Below are 18,407 nucleotides of genomic sequence, written 5' to 3' on the forward strand. Positions count from 1 at the left end.
GGGCTGATCAACCCATTTGATCTTAGTCTTGAGAATGGATGAAATCACATCGAGTAAAAAATCCGTTGGGCTGTGAGCTTGTTGGCTGGGAAATATCTGAATCGACTAAAGATCGATAGTCTTAGATGCTAGGGCTGATAGGTGACGCCTTATACCCAATGCAGCCCATGCAATTTCGTGGGGCAGCCTAACGAAAGGGGTCGATAATGATACTATCCAGTGTTAGTTTACAGCTGTAATGCTTTAACAATCACATTCCCTCATTTTGCCCACCAATTTGCGGTTCAACTTGTCTGTAACTATTGTCAATTGCCATCGTCATGAGAACGGCACTGGTTTCTTCCCTGCTTTTTGCAGTGGTATCCGCAGGTTTACGAATCACCATCGATACAGCGACTGCGGATGCGACAAGCCAAGCTACTTGTGCACCTGTACCAAGGCCCACCACAGAAGTTTGTTTCGTTTCATGTACTGACATTTCATCTATCAGGACGCATGTAACCGAGCCGTCGGAAGACTATCGAGCTGCAAACACAAGCGAATGCAGGCAGAGCACGAAAGCGACTGCTCCTCGTTTCTACAGTACACTCTGGTCCATGCGCCGACCACTGTCACCGAGACATATGGAGTGCAATCGCCTTTGACCCTGGTTGATACCGAGACTTTGGGTCCTCAGACGGATGAAGCAACGGTGACACAGCCAGATGCGTTGTAGGTTATATGATAGAGATTGTATCGAACAAAACTGATATCTCGCAGTACCTTTACCATTCGTACACTCGAGCCTGAGACCTTTACTGTTTCTATTACCCCTCCGGTCAAGACGATCACTGTCACTGTGGTAGGTGCTGGATGCAATCAACAGAACTGTGTTTCGCCGATACTAACACCATCCTCAGACACCGGATCCTGAGCAACAAACCCAGGTCAACGTGAGTATTTCCGGACTTTGAACTGACAAGAAGAGACGACTAACATCAAAACAGACCAGAACAGTTGTCGAGACCGACCGCAGCACGTACGTGTTCCATACTGGTAGTTAAAAGTGACTATTACTAACATCTCTATGTTACCACCGAGACTACTTACTACAGTAATCTTGTAAGACGCGACATCGCTGCCGAAACTGGATCCATCATCAAACCCACCGACATCCCATCCTACGCGAGCGCATGTGCCGATCCTGAGCGATACAGCAGTGCTTGCGCTTGCCTGGGTGTTGAAGTGACTACAATCGCAGCTACCAGATCTCCCTAGATCGTGACTGTTGGTCCCAGACCAGCAACGGAGGTTCTCGTCGTGACCGCCACCAGGCCCGCTGTCACTATCACCACTACACTCCCTGCCAAGACACACACAGTCACAGCAACTCTTCGCTTGCCTGATGTTACGGAATCGACAACCCTCGAAGCCAGCACGGCTTCAGTGTCCACCACTGCCGATCCAGACACTATCACCATCACCCAAGAGGCCACCCATGTCGACCGGACCAGCGTGCTTGCAACAGAAACGCGCTCCGTCGGACCAGTCTGTTCAACTTACGCGGCAGCAAGTACATGCAGCTGCAAGTTCGAAATCATCTGCGATCAGGCGGTCAACATTGATTCGAACACGTTCTTCCACAAGATTGACTTCAACACTTATGTGGGCAGTATTGAAGAATGTATGAGTCGTTGTGACTCCAACCCAAACTGTTAGTTTGGCGATTTTGCTTCGCTCTCCAACGGCGGACTTTGCTCCAGTTATTCTGGAAACCCTGGATTATCAGGCCGACAAGGTCGTAGCGGCACTAAGTATTTCGAGAAGGATGGGAACGTCGAGTGTTCTGGTTGCTCTTCATAATGTGGATCGGAAGAAGAAGAAGGAGTAAGATCGAAATCGTACAGTCTCATTCAATGGGGACTTCATTCTGTCTCGTGGGAGAAACTTCATATAATATTGCTGTACGTTACATTCGAATACCTAAGGTAGATGTTACAGTCTTGCGGCGTTTGCAGATTAATTTGTGAGTTTCTTCTAGTTTTCTCTTATCTAGGTTAAATACAGAAGTTTGCTACGTTCAAGTTCCATCCACGACTAGGTTACAGCCTGCAAAAACATTCTTTCCACGTGGGACTATTAACCAAGTGTCCTACCTAGTGAAGGATCATTGACCTGTACAGGCGCGGTTCATGTGCAAAGCTACAATATTTCCTCATACCTCCGACCTGTCTTCTGTACCTTGTCGTAGCAAGATTGTTCCCCCTTTATTTGGAATTTCGAGCAGCAGCAGTGTAGCAACGTTGTTGGCGAATGCTGCCTCTGTCCATAGTGGGGAGTAAGAAGGAAACGGTAGTGGCAGGTGGAAAAGGTGGCAACGTATCGACACGAAGGAAACATCTTTCTCGAAATCATGACTTCCATTTGTACTACCATAACACCATATTTGCTGCCATGTTTGTGAGTTCAGGTGGCCCAGAAAGGTGATATGATAGTGACCAGTAACAAGCCTCGAATAAACCACGACGCGCTGCATTTAAGGTCATTCATAACCAAGCCTGATGATGAGCAGATAAATTCAATATTTGTCTAGTCATGGCACACACACCCCCACTATAAAACTATATCTGGGTTAAGATTTGTTCATATGTTATTAGGGTTTGTTATCAAAATTGCCCAACCGAATTACATATGTTGAAGGCACAAGTGATCACTGTGGACGATCATACCGTAGCCCAAAGGGGTGATCAAGTTAGCCAACTGGTTAATCCGAAGACCACCAGCCCGATCCTGGATGAACTAATACGGCAATGGCGCCACATATCGAGGGGCTGGCAACCCCATTGCCTCAAGACAGGCTAAATCGTTATTGTCCATGGCGGCGGCGTGCAATGGGCACCACAACTAAGGATTAGCAAGGTAATTTGTTAGCTTTGATGTGATCGTGGGCAATGATGATCATTACAGTCAGCTGAAGAGCGTTAACAAAGGTCAAATGTTTCATGCCAAGATCGCGAAGAACTTCGATGACTTCTGGCAGCAGTTTGGACTGTCGACAGATTCTAGAAGCACTTCAAGCAGGCAATTGCGTCTGAAGGCTGTGTCGATTTCGGCATGCAAGGACATCGTGGGTCTTGTGTGTTGATCTGTTTCGCTATGCTCAGGTGCTGAAGATCGCAGTGGTGAAACGACATGGAGTGGTCGATTAATAAAAGATTGTGGGATGGGAGTCAACATGTTCATGAAATACGGTGTGTAGCCGAGTGTACACCATAGTTATGGAGTTGTGATGAGAAGAGAAAGGAGGAATCATCTGCAGGTGTGGGCCATACTTTACAGCAATGGTAGATGAGTGCGGTCACCTCGTTGTACAAGACGCGAGCCGACAATGGGAGCTACTAGGATTTCCTTCATTCTTTCTGTTCTCTTTGCTCGTTGTAAAAAGAAACAAAACGAAATCTAATCAGACTTTCAAAAATGTCATAAAGTCCATTACAGTTCCTGTGTGACAGATTTGGTTGCAGGCAATATCACTGTTCCCATAGTGATTCTATTCAAAGTTTTTGAGAACAATGTACTGACCTAGCAACGAAGAGAAAAATGGATTATCCAATAAAGAGAGTTTACTTTTGTCCTCAACTTTGCATTGCCTTGACGACTTGGGTAACATGACATTTAGTCAATACTTATCTTGTTGTAATAAAGTCATATTTATTTCATGAAAAAGACATTAATATGATATCAAAGATTAAGATTGACGGACTATACTCGTCTCAAGATAACTTCCAAAGATTGCCACGAAGTTGGTGAACTACTGTTTGTAGGTAGGAGAACAGCCAGTATGCACAGCCTAGCAGAAGCTTCTTTTTCAGGAACCCTTATCACGAGTTCAGTAGCTTGCATATCACAAAGAAAAGCGGATCAGGAAAGTCAGTTCTTTAGAAAATGTCAACTTACTGTATTGAGCTTCTCATTACCATGTACTTTGAGTTCAGAATTTAAAAAGTATCAACATTTTTAGACTTCGGTTTAGAGATCTAGGGAATATAAATTGAGTCGCTCGCCTCCTTGCAATGCTACAACAACAAAGACATCTCAACATATTATCATCTACTCGCTTTCACAACCTTTCAGATTTCTGAAGAATTCTGCATTTATCTCCTTTCACAACATCCCAGATTCCGAAGAAGATACCAGTAAGTCTAACCAGACCCCAATATTCCTTTGTTTCATAGTCAAGCTAATTTCTGAGTTCAAGCCATGCATAACCACGCAGCCTTGCCCGTCATCATTATCAACGGATACCCAGGCGCCCCGACATCCGACGTCGCGGACAAACTTGTCGATACCATCCCAAAGTGGGATGTCAAACACCTCCTAGGACTCGGTTATCGTACAGACGGGGTCCCAGTCGCGCAGTCCAAAGAGTCTTTAAACACTTGTTATGTGTTTCCGGATTTCATCCTCGATGACTATGATGGACACGTCACCATGGAGAAGTACCAGGAGATGGTAAAAAATCGCGGATGCTCTTTGATTGTCATCAATCTCGTAAGCCATCAAGGTCAACATCGCGAAAGGACGCCGATGTGGAGGGGACCCAATGCTCTGTTCTGGACAGAAATGAATTTCTCGACACAAAGTGTCGCTTATATGGCGACGATTATTGCAGGCCATGCGAAACTCGAGGCTTTTTCATTTTGGGACTGCACTTGAGCTGGCCGGGCGAGGTATACGCTGTGTTTCTGCACTTCCTTCGGTTAACATTTGTGACCTCGAGTTTGGCTGATGGCATTTACACAAGTCCACCAGATATACCTAGCTGGTGGTCGCTTATTGGTTAAAAAGTCAAGTCGTTTTCCCTTTATTGTTGCAATGTTGGTCTTGGCATTTCATATAGGGTATATTCAGAGAAGAATGTAATTAATGTTATTGCATAGACCTTTTCAAGAATCTATAACATTATCATAGAAGCAAGATTCTATAAGTCATTTAATTCAAATTTCGCTCAATTTCATGATTCCGTAGATTTAGTAAGATTGTCGTGGAAATAGGCAATGCCTCTAAGTTCTCCGTGTCCCAACTTAAATACTGAGAATGTGAATTGATGTGGTGGAAGAATTCATCACGTGGGGGTGGAGCCAGTAAAAAAATAGTTTAAAAATACAAAAAAATCAGCTCCCCGAAACCTGGATCGAACAAGTGACCTTTCGATGACATATAACAATTACAGTCGAACGCTCTTCCAGCTGAGCTATTCGGGGAGATCTCCGAAACGGAGGAATAGCTATTGATGCTGCGAAGGCTCCGTAAGAGTACATATATTGGCTTATCGCATTAAAATCCAGCATAACAGATTAAGCATCTCCCATTTCTACAGGTATCTGCATTTCACTTTATTGATTTTTTTAGATGGAAGTAACTCAAAGATATTATCTAATTGCCTGTAACTGTTAAATTTCTAAACCTGTAGTTACGGAGGTGATTTGTGTTTAGTATACACAGCCCCGTATATTGATTGTCCGGTCCGCTAGTTAACGCCCGAGTACGCGTTTCTCGTTCCCCGTATACACAGACAACGTCAAACCCCTAGCAATGCCATTGGCATTTAAACGTTTCCACCCCTGACTAGACCATGACGGGGATCCCGATAAGACAAGGCAGAATTCTCCGGGCCAGGAACGCACTGCCCTTGATTCGCCAGAGGCATCAACGAAAAGACACCTTGACGCGTTCCAGAAGAACGAGTGGATGTCTGAGCAAAGGTTAATCTCATTCGCCTGACTGCGGCTGTCAGATCGGACAATTCCAATTCCTCTAGCCTTATTGAGTCAAATCCGATGCATTGAAACGGTGTCTGAGATCCACCGAATGACCGAGCGTTGGGGAACGAACCTAAACGAGGTTGAACGAGACTGTCAAACGCAGGGGAAACATGAGCGTGGCTTAGTCTTTGCTACTACTGGAGTGCTTGGCCCGTGAATACGCCAATTCTCAACCATTTGCTAATGAAGGTCAAGTTTCTCATGTCTAATTTTAGGGGTGTTCGAGATGGGTGATTTATAAAGATGGCTAAATCCCAACGATTAGATCTAGACTATCGAACAATCAAGCCTTCTTTTCTTTCGCTCTTTATACCATCAGTCTTTTTCGAGTTTTTGTTTGACACATCAGCTCATTCACAATATTTTACTAGACCTTTGTTCAGCATTTGAACTTCCATTCATTCTCTACTTTTTCCGACTTCTCAATCGTCAACACCAACAATGGACATGTACCCACGAGACGCATCGGCTGATGCCGGGGACGCGGGTGGCTTCAAGCTGTATCACTACGATCCATCAATGGCTGGCGGTGTCATCTTCACCCTCCTATATATCGGCACCACAGTCTTTCACACCTGGCAGCTTTACCGAGGACGATCCTGGTTTACGATTCCTTTAGCCATTGGTGGTTTACGTATGAACCTCACGACATGCTTAACATAAATCCATGCTTATTTGTTTTTAGTTGAGGTTATTGGATATGCTGCGCGATGCAAATCTGCCAACGAAACCCCAAATTGGGAACTGGGACCTTATATCATCCAAAGTATCTTTCTTCTCGTCGCTCCTGCACTTTTCGCTGCTACCATTTATATGGAGCTTGGTAGAATCGTCGAGATGATTGATGGAGAAGGGCGGGTGATGATCGCTAAAAAGTGGATGACCAAGATCTTTGTTACTGGAGACATACTATCATTCTTTCTGCAAGGTGGAGGTTAGTAAATTCTGATGCATATTCTGTTGTACGATGCTAATATCTGGACACAGGTGGTGGCTACCAGTCTTCTGGTACACTCGAGGCGCTCGATGCTGGAGCAAAAATCATTATCGCTGGTTTATTTGTCCAACTTATCTTCTTCGGAGTCTTTGTCGTCATCGCCATATCGTTTCATCGAGCTATCAGCCAAAACCCGACAGGCCGATCAACCAGCGGACTCCCATGGAAGAAGCACATGATGGTCCTTTACGTTTGCAGTTTCCTTATCATGGTTCGTTCTCTGTTCAGAGCTATTGAGTATCTGCAAGGCAACAGCGGTTTCCTTCTTCAGCATGAGATTTATCTCTACATCTTCGATGCTCTGTTGATGTTTCTTGTTATGGTCATCTTCAACTGGTTCCACCCATCTGAGATAACTACTATCTTGGAAGAGAGAAGGGGTGGTAAAGGGTACAGCATGGGAGCGTTCTCCTCGTGCGCTTAATTGCGATGTTATCCCTAGGGGTGTTGGTCAAGACGTTTCCAGTGCGGGAGAGTATTGTGGTTATAAATGTCAGTTAGATTATAATTTCCTTTGTTTAAGATGTTGTACCAACAACCTGAAGAGGCCAAGCTATCCATTCTCTCCAATATGAACCCAGTAAATCCGTTACTACCTCGACTATATCTTGACCCCATCCTTCCATAAACCAGGTATCGTGCATAAATCGATGCAAAAGTGCTCCGTAAAACGCGTACAATATCAGGGCTGGTGGCTGTCGCTGCTGTAACAAAGTAAAGTACGCCTCGGGTGTAAATGGCACAAGCAAAAAGGCACCTTGCCATGATCTGTTAAAGACCGATTCACCTGGTGATTCACTTTCCATTGACGTGAATTGTTCCATAAACATATGACACCTTCTGAGGACTTGTAATGTGTCCTCATAAATCTGAGCATCAGGGTTGCTCTTCCATACTTCTCTCGTGCGACAGAAATGCTGATCATCAGGGTGCGAATGCTGGGTGAGGTCCAACTCTTGAAAGTTTCCAATCGTCAAGAGGTCCTTCAAAGGACCATCTCTCAGTGCAAAGAAACACGGCTCCAACATGGTCTGAACACCGCGAAGCATCGGAACCCAGCTCAAGCCCAGTATACGATCTTTACGGCTTATCTGTTCCGAATCATCCCAAATATCTCGACCCAGGCGACCATGGATACCGAATACATATAGCACGTTGAGTGACGACCAAGCGAATAATGCATCAGAGACTTCTTCCGGAGGTAGCTTTACTGTTTCGTTAAAGCCCTCCAGACTTTGGTTGTGATAACGAGAAGCTTCTCCTACATATCTCAATGTCTCGTCTGGTTGGAGGTATGCTAGGTGGAGAGCAGAAAGACCGAGCAGAAGTCGCATAAAGAACGGATGCTTGAAGGCAATTTGGGGGAATGTGTGTTGGAATGTAAGCGACAAGGCTGAGTTCTTGTATATGTCGTGACAGGTGGAAATGGTCCAATGATGAAGAAGCGCCATGTCTCTGATTCCAAATTGGGTAGTCGCTTGATTTGATGGCTGCTCCCTTAGGATAGATGCAAAGCCAGGAAGTGGGGAGACATGTCGAGGCTGAGGCGAGGGTCCATGGCTCAGATGCGAGGCTGGTGAGTGTGAAGGACGGTCTGCAGAGAGGGATCCTGCTTGGGAAAATGGGTATTCGCATTCAGCCCCACGTCGTTGACAAGCACGACATTTAGGCTTTTCCTCGGTGCACTAACTGAATCAGCATCAAGTGTATGGTTTGCTAAGATTGTACTCACCTTGACACGACGCCTCCTGCAATCAGTGCATCCCGTTTTCACCTTTTTGTGGCCACGACGCAATTTGGCACCCTTCCTTGAGGATGATGCGTCATCTTCTGCGTCGCTCATGTCAAGGGTGAGACTAGTGATTGAAAGTTAATAAACGAGGAATTGGATGGGGAAAAAGAAAGTTGGAGGTATGGGAGCGAGATGCTAGGTTTTGTTGGTTGGGGAAATTGAATGGGACAGTACGAAGTCAAACGAGGTCTGAGCGAAGATGGTCGGACGTGGCTTGGCTGTTTGATAGGTCAATCTGGGAAGATTGTTCATCCAGATCCACCAGGTTGCCAATCTTTAACCAAGAATAGTTAGCTATAAACGGGGATCCCGGTCGTGTCTTTTCCAGTTTGGACGTTTCCGAGACAGCACAGATGAATGGTCAGGTCGAACTCAATTGACAATGTCATTATGGCTTTAGAGCTTGAAGGGAATGACGCTGATTCTATTGAATATGCAAACTAGTCTATTTAATCGGCGAACAAAGAAAATGGTCATGAACAAGCACCGCAACTGGTAAAATGAATCCTGATAAATTTCGCTGTGAATGAAGTTCCCAGACAACTACTAGTTTACTTCCGTCGTTGACGGTCGTCGCTGAGTTCAGAAGTCTCATACGCCGACAATTCGACGTTCTCGGCATCCGTAGTCTTGATGTCCTTCTGCAACGACTCGACATACCAAACCACCAGGATGAGCATGACAAGAGCCATCAGAATGGCATCAAACACATACAAGTAAACCTCGTGTGAAATGAGATATCCCTTGTTGCCCTGCAGATATTCCACCACACGGAAAATACTTCGAACGAGAATGAGAAAGCTTGACACGTAAAGAACGTATAGATATCGCTGCCACGGGACGACACCTCGCAGAGACTCGGCAGTAGGACACTTCTTCAATCGCCAGTGGAAAAGGAATGATGTGACAACAAAGAAGCCAAAGACCACAATCTGAACAAATAGACCGGCAATGATGATCTTCTCGCCCAACTCGTAAAGTTCCAATGTGCCAGCGGACTGGATGCCTCCACCACCAGCCTGGAGACCAAACGCGATGACATCGCCAGTGACAAAAATGCGTGTAACCCATTGAACAGGTATAAGCGAAAGATGAGAAGCTCCGACGGTCCGAATCAATCGGCCGAGGATCATGTATATCGATGCGGCGAAGAGAGCGGGTGCGACGAGGATGGGAATGGCTTGGATGACGAAGCCGCCGACGGATTCTTTATCGAAGTGACTCCATATTCTACCGGCGTAACCTATTGTTTCGACTTGAGAAATAACCTATTAGCTGGAGCTGATTGAGATGGCAGATAGATCAACTTACAGAGGCCACCGATTGTAAATGCTGTAAAGTAGTAAGCCCGCACACGAAATAATCTCCATGTGTGGGCTGCTGTGAGAATAGCGAAAACAACAACGCTAACGACTGCTGCTGGTAGTGAAGGGTCGTAGCGGTAGAGCTTAAAGTCGAACGCATCGGCGTCGTAAGAAGCGTTGTCGGCCATGATTAAAATGATAAAACACGCTCAAAGATGATTATTGGTATGGAAGGAAACAAAAGACATGTGATGGGAAAGGAGCAGACATTTTAATACTTTATACAAGTTGATGACTCGGGATTGCCAAGGACTCGTCGTTTTTTTGTGGCTTGGCTACGGATGCGAACGAGGTTGAGCGAGGTTCGTATACGAAACTGAACGAGGTCCGAGTTTTGACCCACGCTTCGGCCGAATCTAATCTTAGACTCAGATCGTTTAATGTCAATTCGTACTTCGTATTGAGATCAGATCTGCTTTCTAATTATTGCATACCAACGGGATAAGCCCGAAAGCCAAGTCCAGTCTACCAGAACAAACCATCATCCAAGCTAATCGGTCCCGGTTTTGGTACAATTGGACAAAGCACCACAATCCCATTCTCCGCATCTTCTTGACCAGGAATTGGCGCGTCGATGTCGAGATCAGCCAGTAACATCCCAACCTATCAAATAAATTAGTTATTGCTTAATCTTGACATTTTTTGTAACTCACCTTGCTCACAGTGCCCTGATCTACCGCACAAGCTCTCATGTTATGCGCTAAGCGAATAGCTAGTGAAGCCGCAAACATGTTGGTCTTGCCAACCTCACTCATGACACTCATCAGAGCCGTGAAATTGTCTTCGCTCTGACGATTACCACTCGTCGTAAAGTCCGTGAGGAAAAATGATGCTGCGACGAACGTAGCGAATGATACCATTGGATTTCGGAATCTGATACCAAGATCAGAGACAAGTGCCACAGTCATCATGATTTGAAGCGCAGATTCCATAACGCGAGAGTTGATATGTGGTAATAGAGACATATCCATCTGTGATCGAGTCGTCACTGCACGATGAATACAAATCATCGCTGTGTGCAACTGCAGATTGATAAGAACAGCGGCTGGGTTGTCCATATTCTCAGGACATCGCAAGTCTGAGGGCAAAGTCGCGAAAGCGTTAGTCACTGCTTCGTCTAGCTTCTGAAGTTGGGTCCAGTCATTGTTATCTTCATCTTCCTCGCTCGCTCTTGAGAAGTTGAAGCATTCGTTAAATAAGTGAACTGCGATGACTCTGCATGCGCTGGTGGAAAGCTCAAACATGCCATGGCCGAGAGCTTGCTTGAGAGTTATCGTAGCTACTGGAGTACTAGATAAGAAAGCATCGATCGACGTTGGTAACCGTGTTTGTATCTAGTCGATGTTAGTTGGGATGTTAATCGAGAGTTAGAGATACATACGCTTCGCCAGTCCATCATTGTGGGCCAACCACCAGTGCTACTTGTGATCCGATCAGTTGTGAAGACAACCCAGAATGTTTTTCTCCGTTCTTCCTCCTCGGTAAAGTCCAACGCCGGAGGCAAGGTTAAACCAGCGGGATTCTTGCCATCAAGACGGTGCAGACCAAGTATATGCGCCAGTCGGATAGCTCTGGCGGTACTCATTGATGCTCGCGAGAACCATAGGTGTTGTGCTTCAAAATGACCGATGAGGACCCAAGCTTGACAATGGGCTAATGAGACCTGATCACTATCACTCTGTCAAGATGTCAGCCTGTTCTACTTGACTTTACTTCAGTTGATAAATACCTTCATCTCGTCTGCTTGGATGTACTGCCGTGCTCGCACGTAGAATGCCTCAGCCATGTGTCCATATGTCTGCGATGCACTTGCTGCAGCGGCCAATATCGCATACTGTAGACACATGGGTGGTTGCATATGTGTCGGTCTGTACAGAGAGGCAATATATCTCTCACCATGAATCATGAATGAGTCGGACTGGAGTTTCGTGAAGTAGATAGTTGTTCTGTCAATCTTTATTAGACTCATGGATCTCATCATCTCATGAGAATTCTCACTCACAGCTCATCAACGATATGAGGAGGCGGTAACCTCTCAAATCGACCCGTGTCAATGAGTTCTGTGCTGAAGGGTTGAAACTCGGGCGGGCTATTCTGTGATTCAATTCTGGCCTCCAAATCCCCTAAACTAGTCAATATATAGACTTCGTACACAAGATAAGTAATACGTACGTATACGACTTTGCATGTCTCGTAATCGTGGTCTCATGGCCGGATTAACCACAGGCTTTTTTCGCGCAGCTGGGTAATCGCATTTCTCGTTTGTCTTGGCACAACGACCACACATGGGGATCGCTTTATCGCATTTTAATTTTCGGAATCTGCATAGTTGGCATGAGAATGGGGAGAGTGCACCCAAGTCTGATTCGGAGCCTGAGGGCGCTTGAGGTGATTGTGATGAGCGGGAGTCTCCGGACATGGTGTTAAGTAAGGCAAGTGTGAGACTTGGCAGCGAACTTCAATCGTAACTGAACAGAGATGATTCTACATATAAAATATGGCAGGCGTAGATAAGTTTCGAGGGTCGACGATATAAGAAGCTACTGAAGAGATATTATTGTCGTTATCGAAGATTGCTCACGTTTGCGGGGCTGTCAGCATGCTTTCCTAATCTGGCTTACTTCAGCGGATTTCTTAAGTACATATCATCGACTTGCTACCGAGAATTCACGACATTGATTACAGATAATGACAGCGAGTCTCTGATTCATTAATTTATTATATTTTGACACCTCTTTAGGTCAAAATTCATCGACATTGAAGTTGGTCACACATGCCAAGGGCGAGCATCTCCTGCCACTGACGGTTATGCAAGGCCAGCGTCGGATGATCCGCCAATGAAATATCGTTGTGTCGAACTGGCCAGTCGGGGATTAATTTATCCGTGCGTGCACAAACCTTCACAATGTTATGCTATCGTGACAAGTAATTGTGAACTAGAAAAGATAAGTTTACCATAGCAATGACTGGATTTTAGTCGCATGATAAACGAGGCTTAGTGTAAAATCCAAGCTTCGTCTTGATCTATTATACCATATCATTATAGCAGCGGCTTATTTGTCCATTTGCCAATGATCAAGTTTTGACGTGGTCTCTGTGTCAACAATTGGGTGCCATTGTTAACAGTCTACTACAACCACAACGGATAGCTTGCTGGTATTCGACGTAAATAACGCAAGTAGCATTCTATTAAAAGTAATAAATAAATTTTTAACCGAAATATCCTATGATATAATTGCAGAAAGGTTGGGTAGGATGAGTAGGATGAGTAGTAGTTGATAGAAGTGAAATATCTTGCTGAGATATAGGGTAGGTTCACGCGCTAATATGTCGCTGGGGCTTAACACGAGTCAAAAAGTGGTTGAGTGCATGTATCTAGCGTTTAGATATATGTCGCAGAATTACCGAGGCAATATCGAAATCATACTTAATTATTAAGTAAATTATACTTTAGAATATCGTATCTCTATATCTATCTAAGATGAGTTATTAGATATTATTATACTCTGGTTGTTGTGAGTAATCAGGCCAGTGTCTGTTCATTGCGGCAGCCAGTAGGTACTTAGGTACTTCAGCACTTAACAAGGAACAGCTTGGAGCAAGAGTCGGCAAATGTTTATTTATGTACTACCAACTATTCTACCATCCAATAGTCTCACAATTTCCCCAAATCCAGCCTTCAATTTAAAACTTTCCCATTCTCTTAGATAGCCTGGAGACCAGCAACAACACCAGCCCAAGTCTCGCGAACGGTAGGCTGGATCTGGCTAGCAGGCAAGCTGAAGCCGTAGGTACCCTTGTCACGGAGCTCAATGGTGTAAGCGTACTTGGCCTTGGCAACACCCTGGACGTAGTCGATGCTGTCACCAGTGGTGGCGTACAGAGCACGGCAAGAGTTACCAGCAGTGTAAGAGAGGCCGGACTGGCCACGGATACCGGCGTTGATGCGGGCAGCGACGGTTGAGAGTCTAGTCTCCTCAGGAGCAACGACGCTGCAGTCATAACCGTAGGCTGCACAAATGTTAGCTTGGGGATGATGAATACTTGATGGATGAACCTACGCCAGAGGATGTACTGTCCGTAAGAGTGGAAGTCAACATAGAAAGAGATACCACGGCCAGCAGCCAAGGAGTCAATCTGGCTAACGATAGCCTTGTTCTCAGGGGCGTCACCAGCAGCACGACCCTTGAAGGTCTCGTCACAGGGGTTAGTGGAGGCACCACCGGTCAACTCCCACTTGAAAGGCCAGTTGCGGTTGACATCACGGCCAACACAGGTGCTTCCAGAGACAGTCTGTCGGTTCTTGCGCCAGAGACGGTTGGTGGTCTGAGTGTAGACAAAGCCTATGATTGTGAGTCAGTATAATTGCAGCGTACTTAGCATCATGTAGAACGTACCATCAGGGTTGACAATGGGGGTGATGTAAAAGTCGTACTTGTCGACGAGAGCCTTGACAGCAGAGTCGGAGCTGTACTTGGTCAACAGCTGGTAGGCCATGTACTCGGCAGTCTTGACGAAACAATATTAGCCATACATCATTAACAGAAACAATTCTGTCTTACCATGGTGGCGATCCACTCGCGAGCGTGGACAGTTCCGTGGAAGACGACAGCAGGCTTGGAACCCTTGCCTCCACTTCCCCAGATGTGGATACCAGTCAGAGCACGACCCTGGACAGAGTTTCCAAGTTTAAAGACCTCAGATTGACTGGGGTAAGAAGTCTGCAGGTCAGTGAGGAACTGAATATGATCAGCGTAGGGGTGGTAGGCGGTGAACCATGTCTCGCTGGGAACTACATACAGTAAGCATTGTTCTTATCGTACTAATGATCCAACATACCAGCATAGACAGTGGAAGTCTCCTCCTTGGCAAGGACAGCACCAACGTCCTCGACCAAAACAGTCGTGTCAGCCGCAAGCTTGGTGACCTTGGCGACGTTCTCAGGAGAAACGACAATGTCGAGCTCCTCACCAGCACCAGGGTTCAAGATGGTAGCAGCGAGCTTGCTGATAGCCTCAGCATCAGCGCCCTTGGGAAGGGTGACACGAAGACTCTTGAAGCCATTGTAGTCGACCTTCTTGGAGCTAGGAACAGCCGTGGCCAAAGCCAGAGGGAGAAGAGCGAGAAGAAAAGACCGCATCTTGGCAATTTCGTTCTCGAGGATCAACAGCGCACTAGAGATGGGGTAAAGATTGAATGAGGTGCGGGGTTGAAGAGAGTCGTGAACAAGTGGCTGACCACTTTGACTTTATAGTCAATCGCGACAATTGATCATAATACTCTCTTAATATGACGATCGTCGAGACTATCTTGATCATCAGACCTTCTGATAACGCTATCGAACTTCTGTCAATGATGCCATCTTGGCCAGACCCGGACCTCATCTCCAAAAGGTAGGTAATTAAGGTGATACAACATCAAGCACGGAAGCTCCCATATCTCCGCAAAGTACCTTTCCCAAACGGGAAGCTGAAAAGCCCCTGGCCAAGGTTGCATTATCAGCCTCTTAGCTTGGAGGGGTCGGCAGAAGCAAAGGTTCCTCTTTAAGCGCCGACGTGTAACGAATCAGATTGAGTAAGTTCACGGCTGTTGACTCCGCGAAAGGAAAGTGGCCTCGGCAATGGTATATGCTTATTAGGTTAGTTTATATGTGAGACGTTGATCAATTGAGACAACACCTCCGATGGACAACGCACTTCGGTTATCGTGTTATAGGGTGGTTCATGATTCGCGGTATATTATGTACCTTGTTATTGGTGTTTTGTTTGCGTCAATGCGGATTGAGACGAGATGAGAAGGAGGATATCCGATAAGCTGAATTCCTGCTTTAATTGCGTCATTCAGAGTAACAATATTGGTTCTTTTGTTAAGTCGGAAAGTTTGTAACTGCCGCTCTTGGAGATTCTTGGCATTTTTGATGTTCTGAGTTGTTGATAACGTGTTCGAGACTCAATCGTGAGATGTGCCCCACCACACACTTGGTGTTTCTAGAACAATTTGATCTACATTCATCATATTCACGTTGAGGCTGATTGGTCACGACTACATTTTCTAATGGCGTTATCAACGTGGGATGATACGCAAAAGATATTGGTAATAATAACATTAATGTAGTTGTGATCGCTAATGTATAGATGCGTCTAAATAATATGCAATGCTCGCGATGAAATGACTTTTATCCAGGATTGTTGAATGAACACTTTGACTGGTTGATCCCGGTTGAATTAGGGTATGAATGGCATGTGAAAAAAGGCTAGACGGCAGTCTTCTCAGACAGCTGACCAGTAGGTTCCTCAACCGACAAACGACCAGACCAGACATCAATGTCCTTAGCCCGAGCAAACTTGGTACCATAGGCGAGCTTCCAACCAATGATGGGAATGATAAAGATGGGAATGCCGATGTAAGAAGCAATAAAATCCGCAGTGTTCCAGTTGCCCTTAAGGAAGACAGGGAAGCCACAGAGAAGAGTGATGATGACCGAGCCGATACCACCGAACCAAGCGGTATAAGGCTGGAAAGGTGCCTTCCAGGGCAAAGTATCACGGCTGATACCTTGGACCTGCATGGCGCGGTAGAAACGGAGGTAGGAGAAGCAAAGAGTGGCCCATGCGATGAGACCAGCTACTGTGCTGAGGTTGAGAAGCCAGTCGAATGCCTGAGCAGCACCACCAGAGCCAAGACCTGGGAATTGTTAGTGTACCATTCAAAAACGAATGTGTTGGCAAAGGAAACTTACTGAGATAGGCCAAAGGTCCAAATAGCCATGAGGTAATGACAGCAACATAAGGAACACCCTTCTTGGTAGTGCGACCAAAGAACTGAGGAAGTTGTCGATCTGTGGTCATGGCGAGAATCATGCGAGATCCAACCCAGCAGTATGAGTTACCGGCGGACCAAGCGGAAATGAGGATACAGGCGTTGACAATCGAGGGCAGAACCTTGATACCAGCAGCCTGGATGGCAATGACCCAAGGTGAACTCTTGGCGTTACCAGAACCAGACACAAGACCCTCGTTGCGGGGATCGACAATGAGACCAATCAAGAAAGCTCCCAGGATGTAGAAAAAGCCAATGCGGTAGGTAACACGGTTGGCGGCCTTGGGAATCTCTCGGTGGGGGTTGATGGCCTCTGCGGCAGTGATAACGACAGTCTCAACACCGATGAAAGAGAAAGAAGCATTGACGAAAGCTGAGAGGAAACCAAGGAAGTGTCCAGATGAACCAGTGATGCCGTTGTAGTCAACCCAGGCGCCAGGGTCGTTCCAGTATCGGAAGCCAATCGCGTCGCCCTTGGGACCACCACCGGCAGTGATGACGATAGCGACAATGACAAGACCACAGAAGCAGAGAACCTTGATGGCACCGGTAACAACTTCAGCCTCACCGAAGAATCTGACGTCCATCAAATTGATCCACAGGATGAGAACAAGACTGACGGTGATGACGACTGCTGGAGTGATGTCTGTCCAGTAACTGACCAGAACTGCGGATGCTGAACATTCTGCTGCGATGGAGATGGTGTAGCAGTAGCCGTATGAGATTGCGAGAGAGAAACCGACTGAAGGATCGATGAAGCGAGTTGCCCAGTGAGGAAATGAACCAGCGGTAGGTAACTAGCAGAGTCAGTATTTTTGCTTTCATTAATTGTCGTTGGACATACCAGTGTTGCAAGCTCAGAGATACTCTGCATGACAGACCAAAGAACAGCACCGACAACCAAATAAGCCAATAGCAAACCAGCAGGTCCAGATGTAGCATAAGCTGAACCAGCACCAATGAAAAGTCCTGTTCCAATACCACCGCAAAGACCAATCCAAGTGATGTGATATCCCTTCAATCGTCTTTGCGTAGGACCTTCACCACCATTGCTGAGAACAGGCTTCTCATCATCACTCTCATGGGTATGTCCATACGACGCGTCCACAGGGGGAGCAGTCTCAATAGCGTCGTCGTGAGGATAATCAGGCGCCATGATGACCAATTATAGAAAGAATAAATGTAACGTAATTGACAGAAACAAAAGACCCCGCCAAGAGAAAGTAAGTTGTGCTTTGTATATAAAGAAAAAGAAGGACTCCTCAAGGCTTGGAGGCTCTCTTCCTCCTCCGATTGCGCAATTCGAAGTTTTCACTACTAGCGCACGGTGTCCCCTAGAACTAGGTGGCAATGGGGAAGATTATGGGTCTCTTCAGGGGCGACTTGTGGAACATTGGTTGAATCTGGTTTGGTGCGATAAAATCTACATCTCCACATATCGGCTCTAGCCTCTTGACTATTGCTCGGTGAAAGCGATGGCGAATAAATTAATTGATTTTGCGATATTTTATGGTTTGAAAGGATTGTTTTGCACTTATCGTTCCGACATGGTAAGAGCTGAATTGACTTTGGTCACCGTCTTTTGTCCAAAACTTGCTGATGTTACCAACCACCGTGTTCCTTCAATGTGG

The 18,407-nt window shown here is 45.9% G+C and overlaps 8 protein-coding genes across 8 annotated transcripts; 3 read left to right on the plus strand and 5 right to left on the minus strand.

Annotated features, from left to right (window-relative positions):
- Window positions 1-320: 320 nt before the first annotated feature.
- FSST1_012643 (uncharacterized protein) lies at window positions 321-1,842 on the plus strand (the record flags this gene model as incomplete). Its single annotated transcript, XM_083235886.1, has 7 exons — window positions 321-431; window positions 584-711; window positions 760-841; window positions 900-932; window positions 987-1,018; window positions 1,278-1,644; window positions 1,699-1,842. 7 exons carry the CDS (start codon window positions 321-323, stop codon window positions 1,840-1,842), a joined length of 897 nt encoding a protein of 298 aa, XP_083082339.1.
- A 2,397-nt stretch (window positions 1,843-4,239) lies between these two features.
- On the plus strand, window positions 4,240-4,695 carry FSST1_012644 (uncharacterized protein; the record flags this gene model as incomplete). The annotated part of the gene is made up of 1 exon (XM_083235887.1): window positions 4,240-4,695. The coding sequence occupies one exon, from the start codon at window positions 4,240-4,242 to the stop codon at window positions 4,693-4,695; it is 456 nt and encodes a 151-aa protein (XP_083082340.1).
- A 1,550-nt stretch (window positions 4,696-6,245) lies between these two features.
- Window positions 6,246-7,225, plus strand: FSST1_012645 (RTA1 like protein-domain-containing protein; the record flags this gene model as incomplete). The annotated part of the gene is made up of 3 exons (XM_083235888.1): window positions 6,246-6,438; window positions 6,490-6,738; window positions 6,792-7,225. The coding sequence occupies 3 exons, from the start codon at window positions 6,246-6,248 to the stop codon at window positions 7,223-7,225; spliced, it is 876 nt and encodes a 291-aa protein (XP_083082341.1).
- Window positions 7,226-7,319: 94 nt separating this feature from the next.
- Window positions 7,320-8,644, minus strand: FSST1_012646 (Zn(II)2Cys6 transcription factor domain-containing protein; the record flags this gene model as incomplete). The annotated part of the gene is made up of 2 exons (XM_083235889.1): window positions 7,320-8,486; window positions 8,534-8,644. 2 exons carry the CDS (start codon window positions 8,642-8,644, stop codon window positions 7,320-7,322), a joined length of 1,278 nt encoding a protein of 425 aa, XP_083082342.1.
- Window positions 8,645-9,144: 500 nt separating this feature from the next.
- On the minus strand, window positions 9,145-10,085 carry FSST1_012647 (RTA1 like protein-domain-containing protein; the record flags this gene model as incomplete). The annotated part of the gene is made up of 2 exons (XM_083235890.1): window positions 9,145-9,848; window positions 9,905-10,085. The coding sequence occupies 2 exons, from the start codon at window positions 10,083-10,085 to the stop codon at window positions 9,145-9,147; spliced, it is 885 nt and encodes a 294-aa protein (XP_083082343.1).
- Window positions 10,086-10,422: 337 nt separating this feature from the next.
- Window positions 10,423-12,376, minus strand: FSST1_012648 (transcription factor domain-containing protein; the record flags this gene model as incomplete). Its single annotated transcript, XM_083235892.1, has 6 exons — window positions 10,423-10,560; window positions 10,611-11,291; window positions 11,339-11,635; window positions 11,687-11,903; window positions 11,960-12,080; window positions 12,130-12,376. The coding sequence occupies 6 exons, from the start codon at window positions 12,374-12,376 to the stop codon at window positions 10,423-10,425; spliced, it is 1,701 nt and encodes a 566-aa protein (XP_083082344.1).
- Window positions 12,377-13,660: 1,284 nt separating this feature from the next.
- Window positions 13,661-15,097, minus strand: FSST1_012649 (M14 family metallopeptidase; the record flags this gene model as incomplete). Its single annotated transcript, XM_083235893.1, has 5 exons — window positions 13,661-13,968; window positions 14,019-14,300; window positions 14,355-14,466; window positions 14,520-14,749; window positions 14,797-15,097. The coding sequence occupies 5 exons, from the start codon at window positions 15,095-15,097 to the stop codon at window positions 13,661-13,663; spliced, it is 1,233 nt and encodes a 410-aa protein (XP_083082345.1).
- Window positions 15,098-16,210: 1,113 nt separating this feature from the next.
- On the minus strand, window positions 16,211-17,932 carry FSST1_012650 (amino acid permease/ SLC12A domain-containing protein; the record flags this gene model as incomplete). Its single annotated transcript, XM_083235894.1, has 3 exons — window positions 16,211-16,641; window positions 16,697-17,573; window positions 17,621-17,932. 3 exons carry the CDS (start codon window positions 17,930-17,932, stop codon window positions 16,211-16,213), a joined length of 1,620 nt encoding a protein of 539 aa, XP_083082346.1.
- Window positions 17,933-18,407: the final 475 nt, after the last annotated feature.

Source organism: Fusarium sambucinum, chromosome III (genome assembly GCF_050947815.1).
Source record: "Fusarium sambucinum isolate potato_lamoka chromosome III, whole genome shotgun sequence".
Classification (NCBI taxonomy): domain Eukaryota; kingdom Fungi; phylum Ascomycota; class Sordariomycetes; order Hypocreales; family Nectriaceae; genus Fusarium; species Fusarium sambucinum.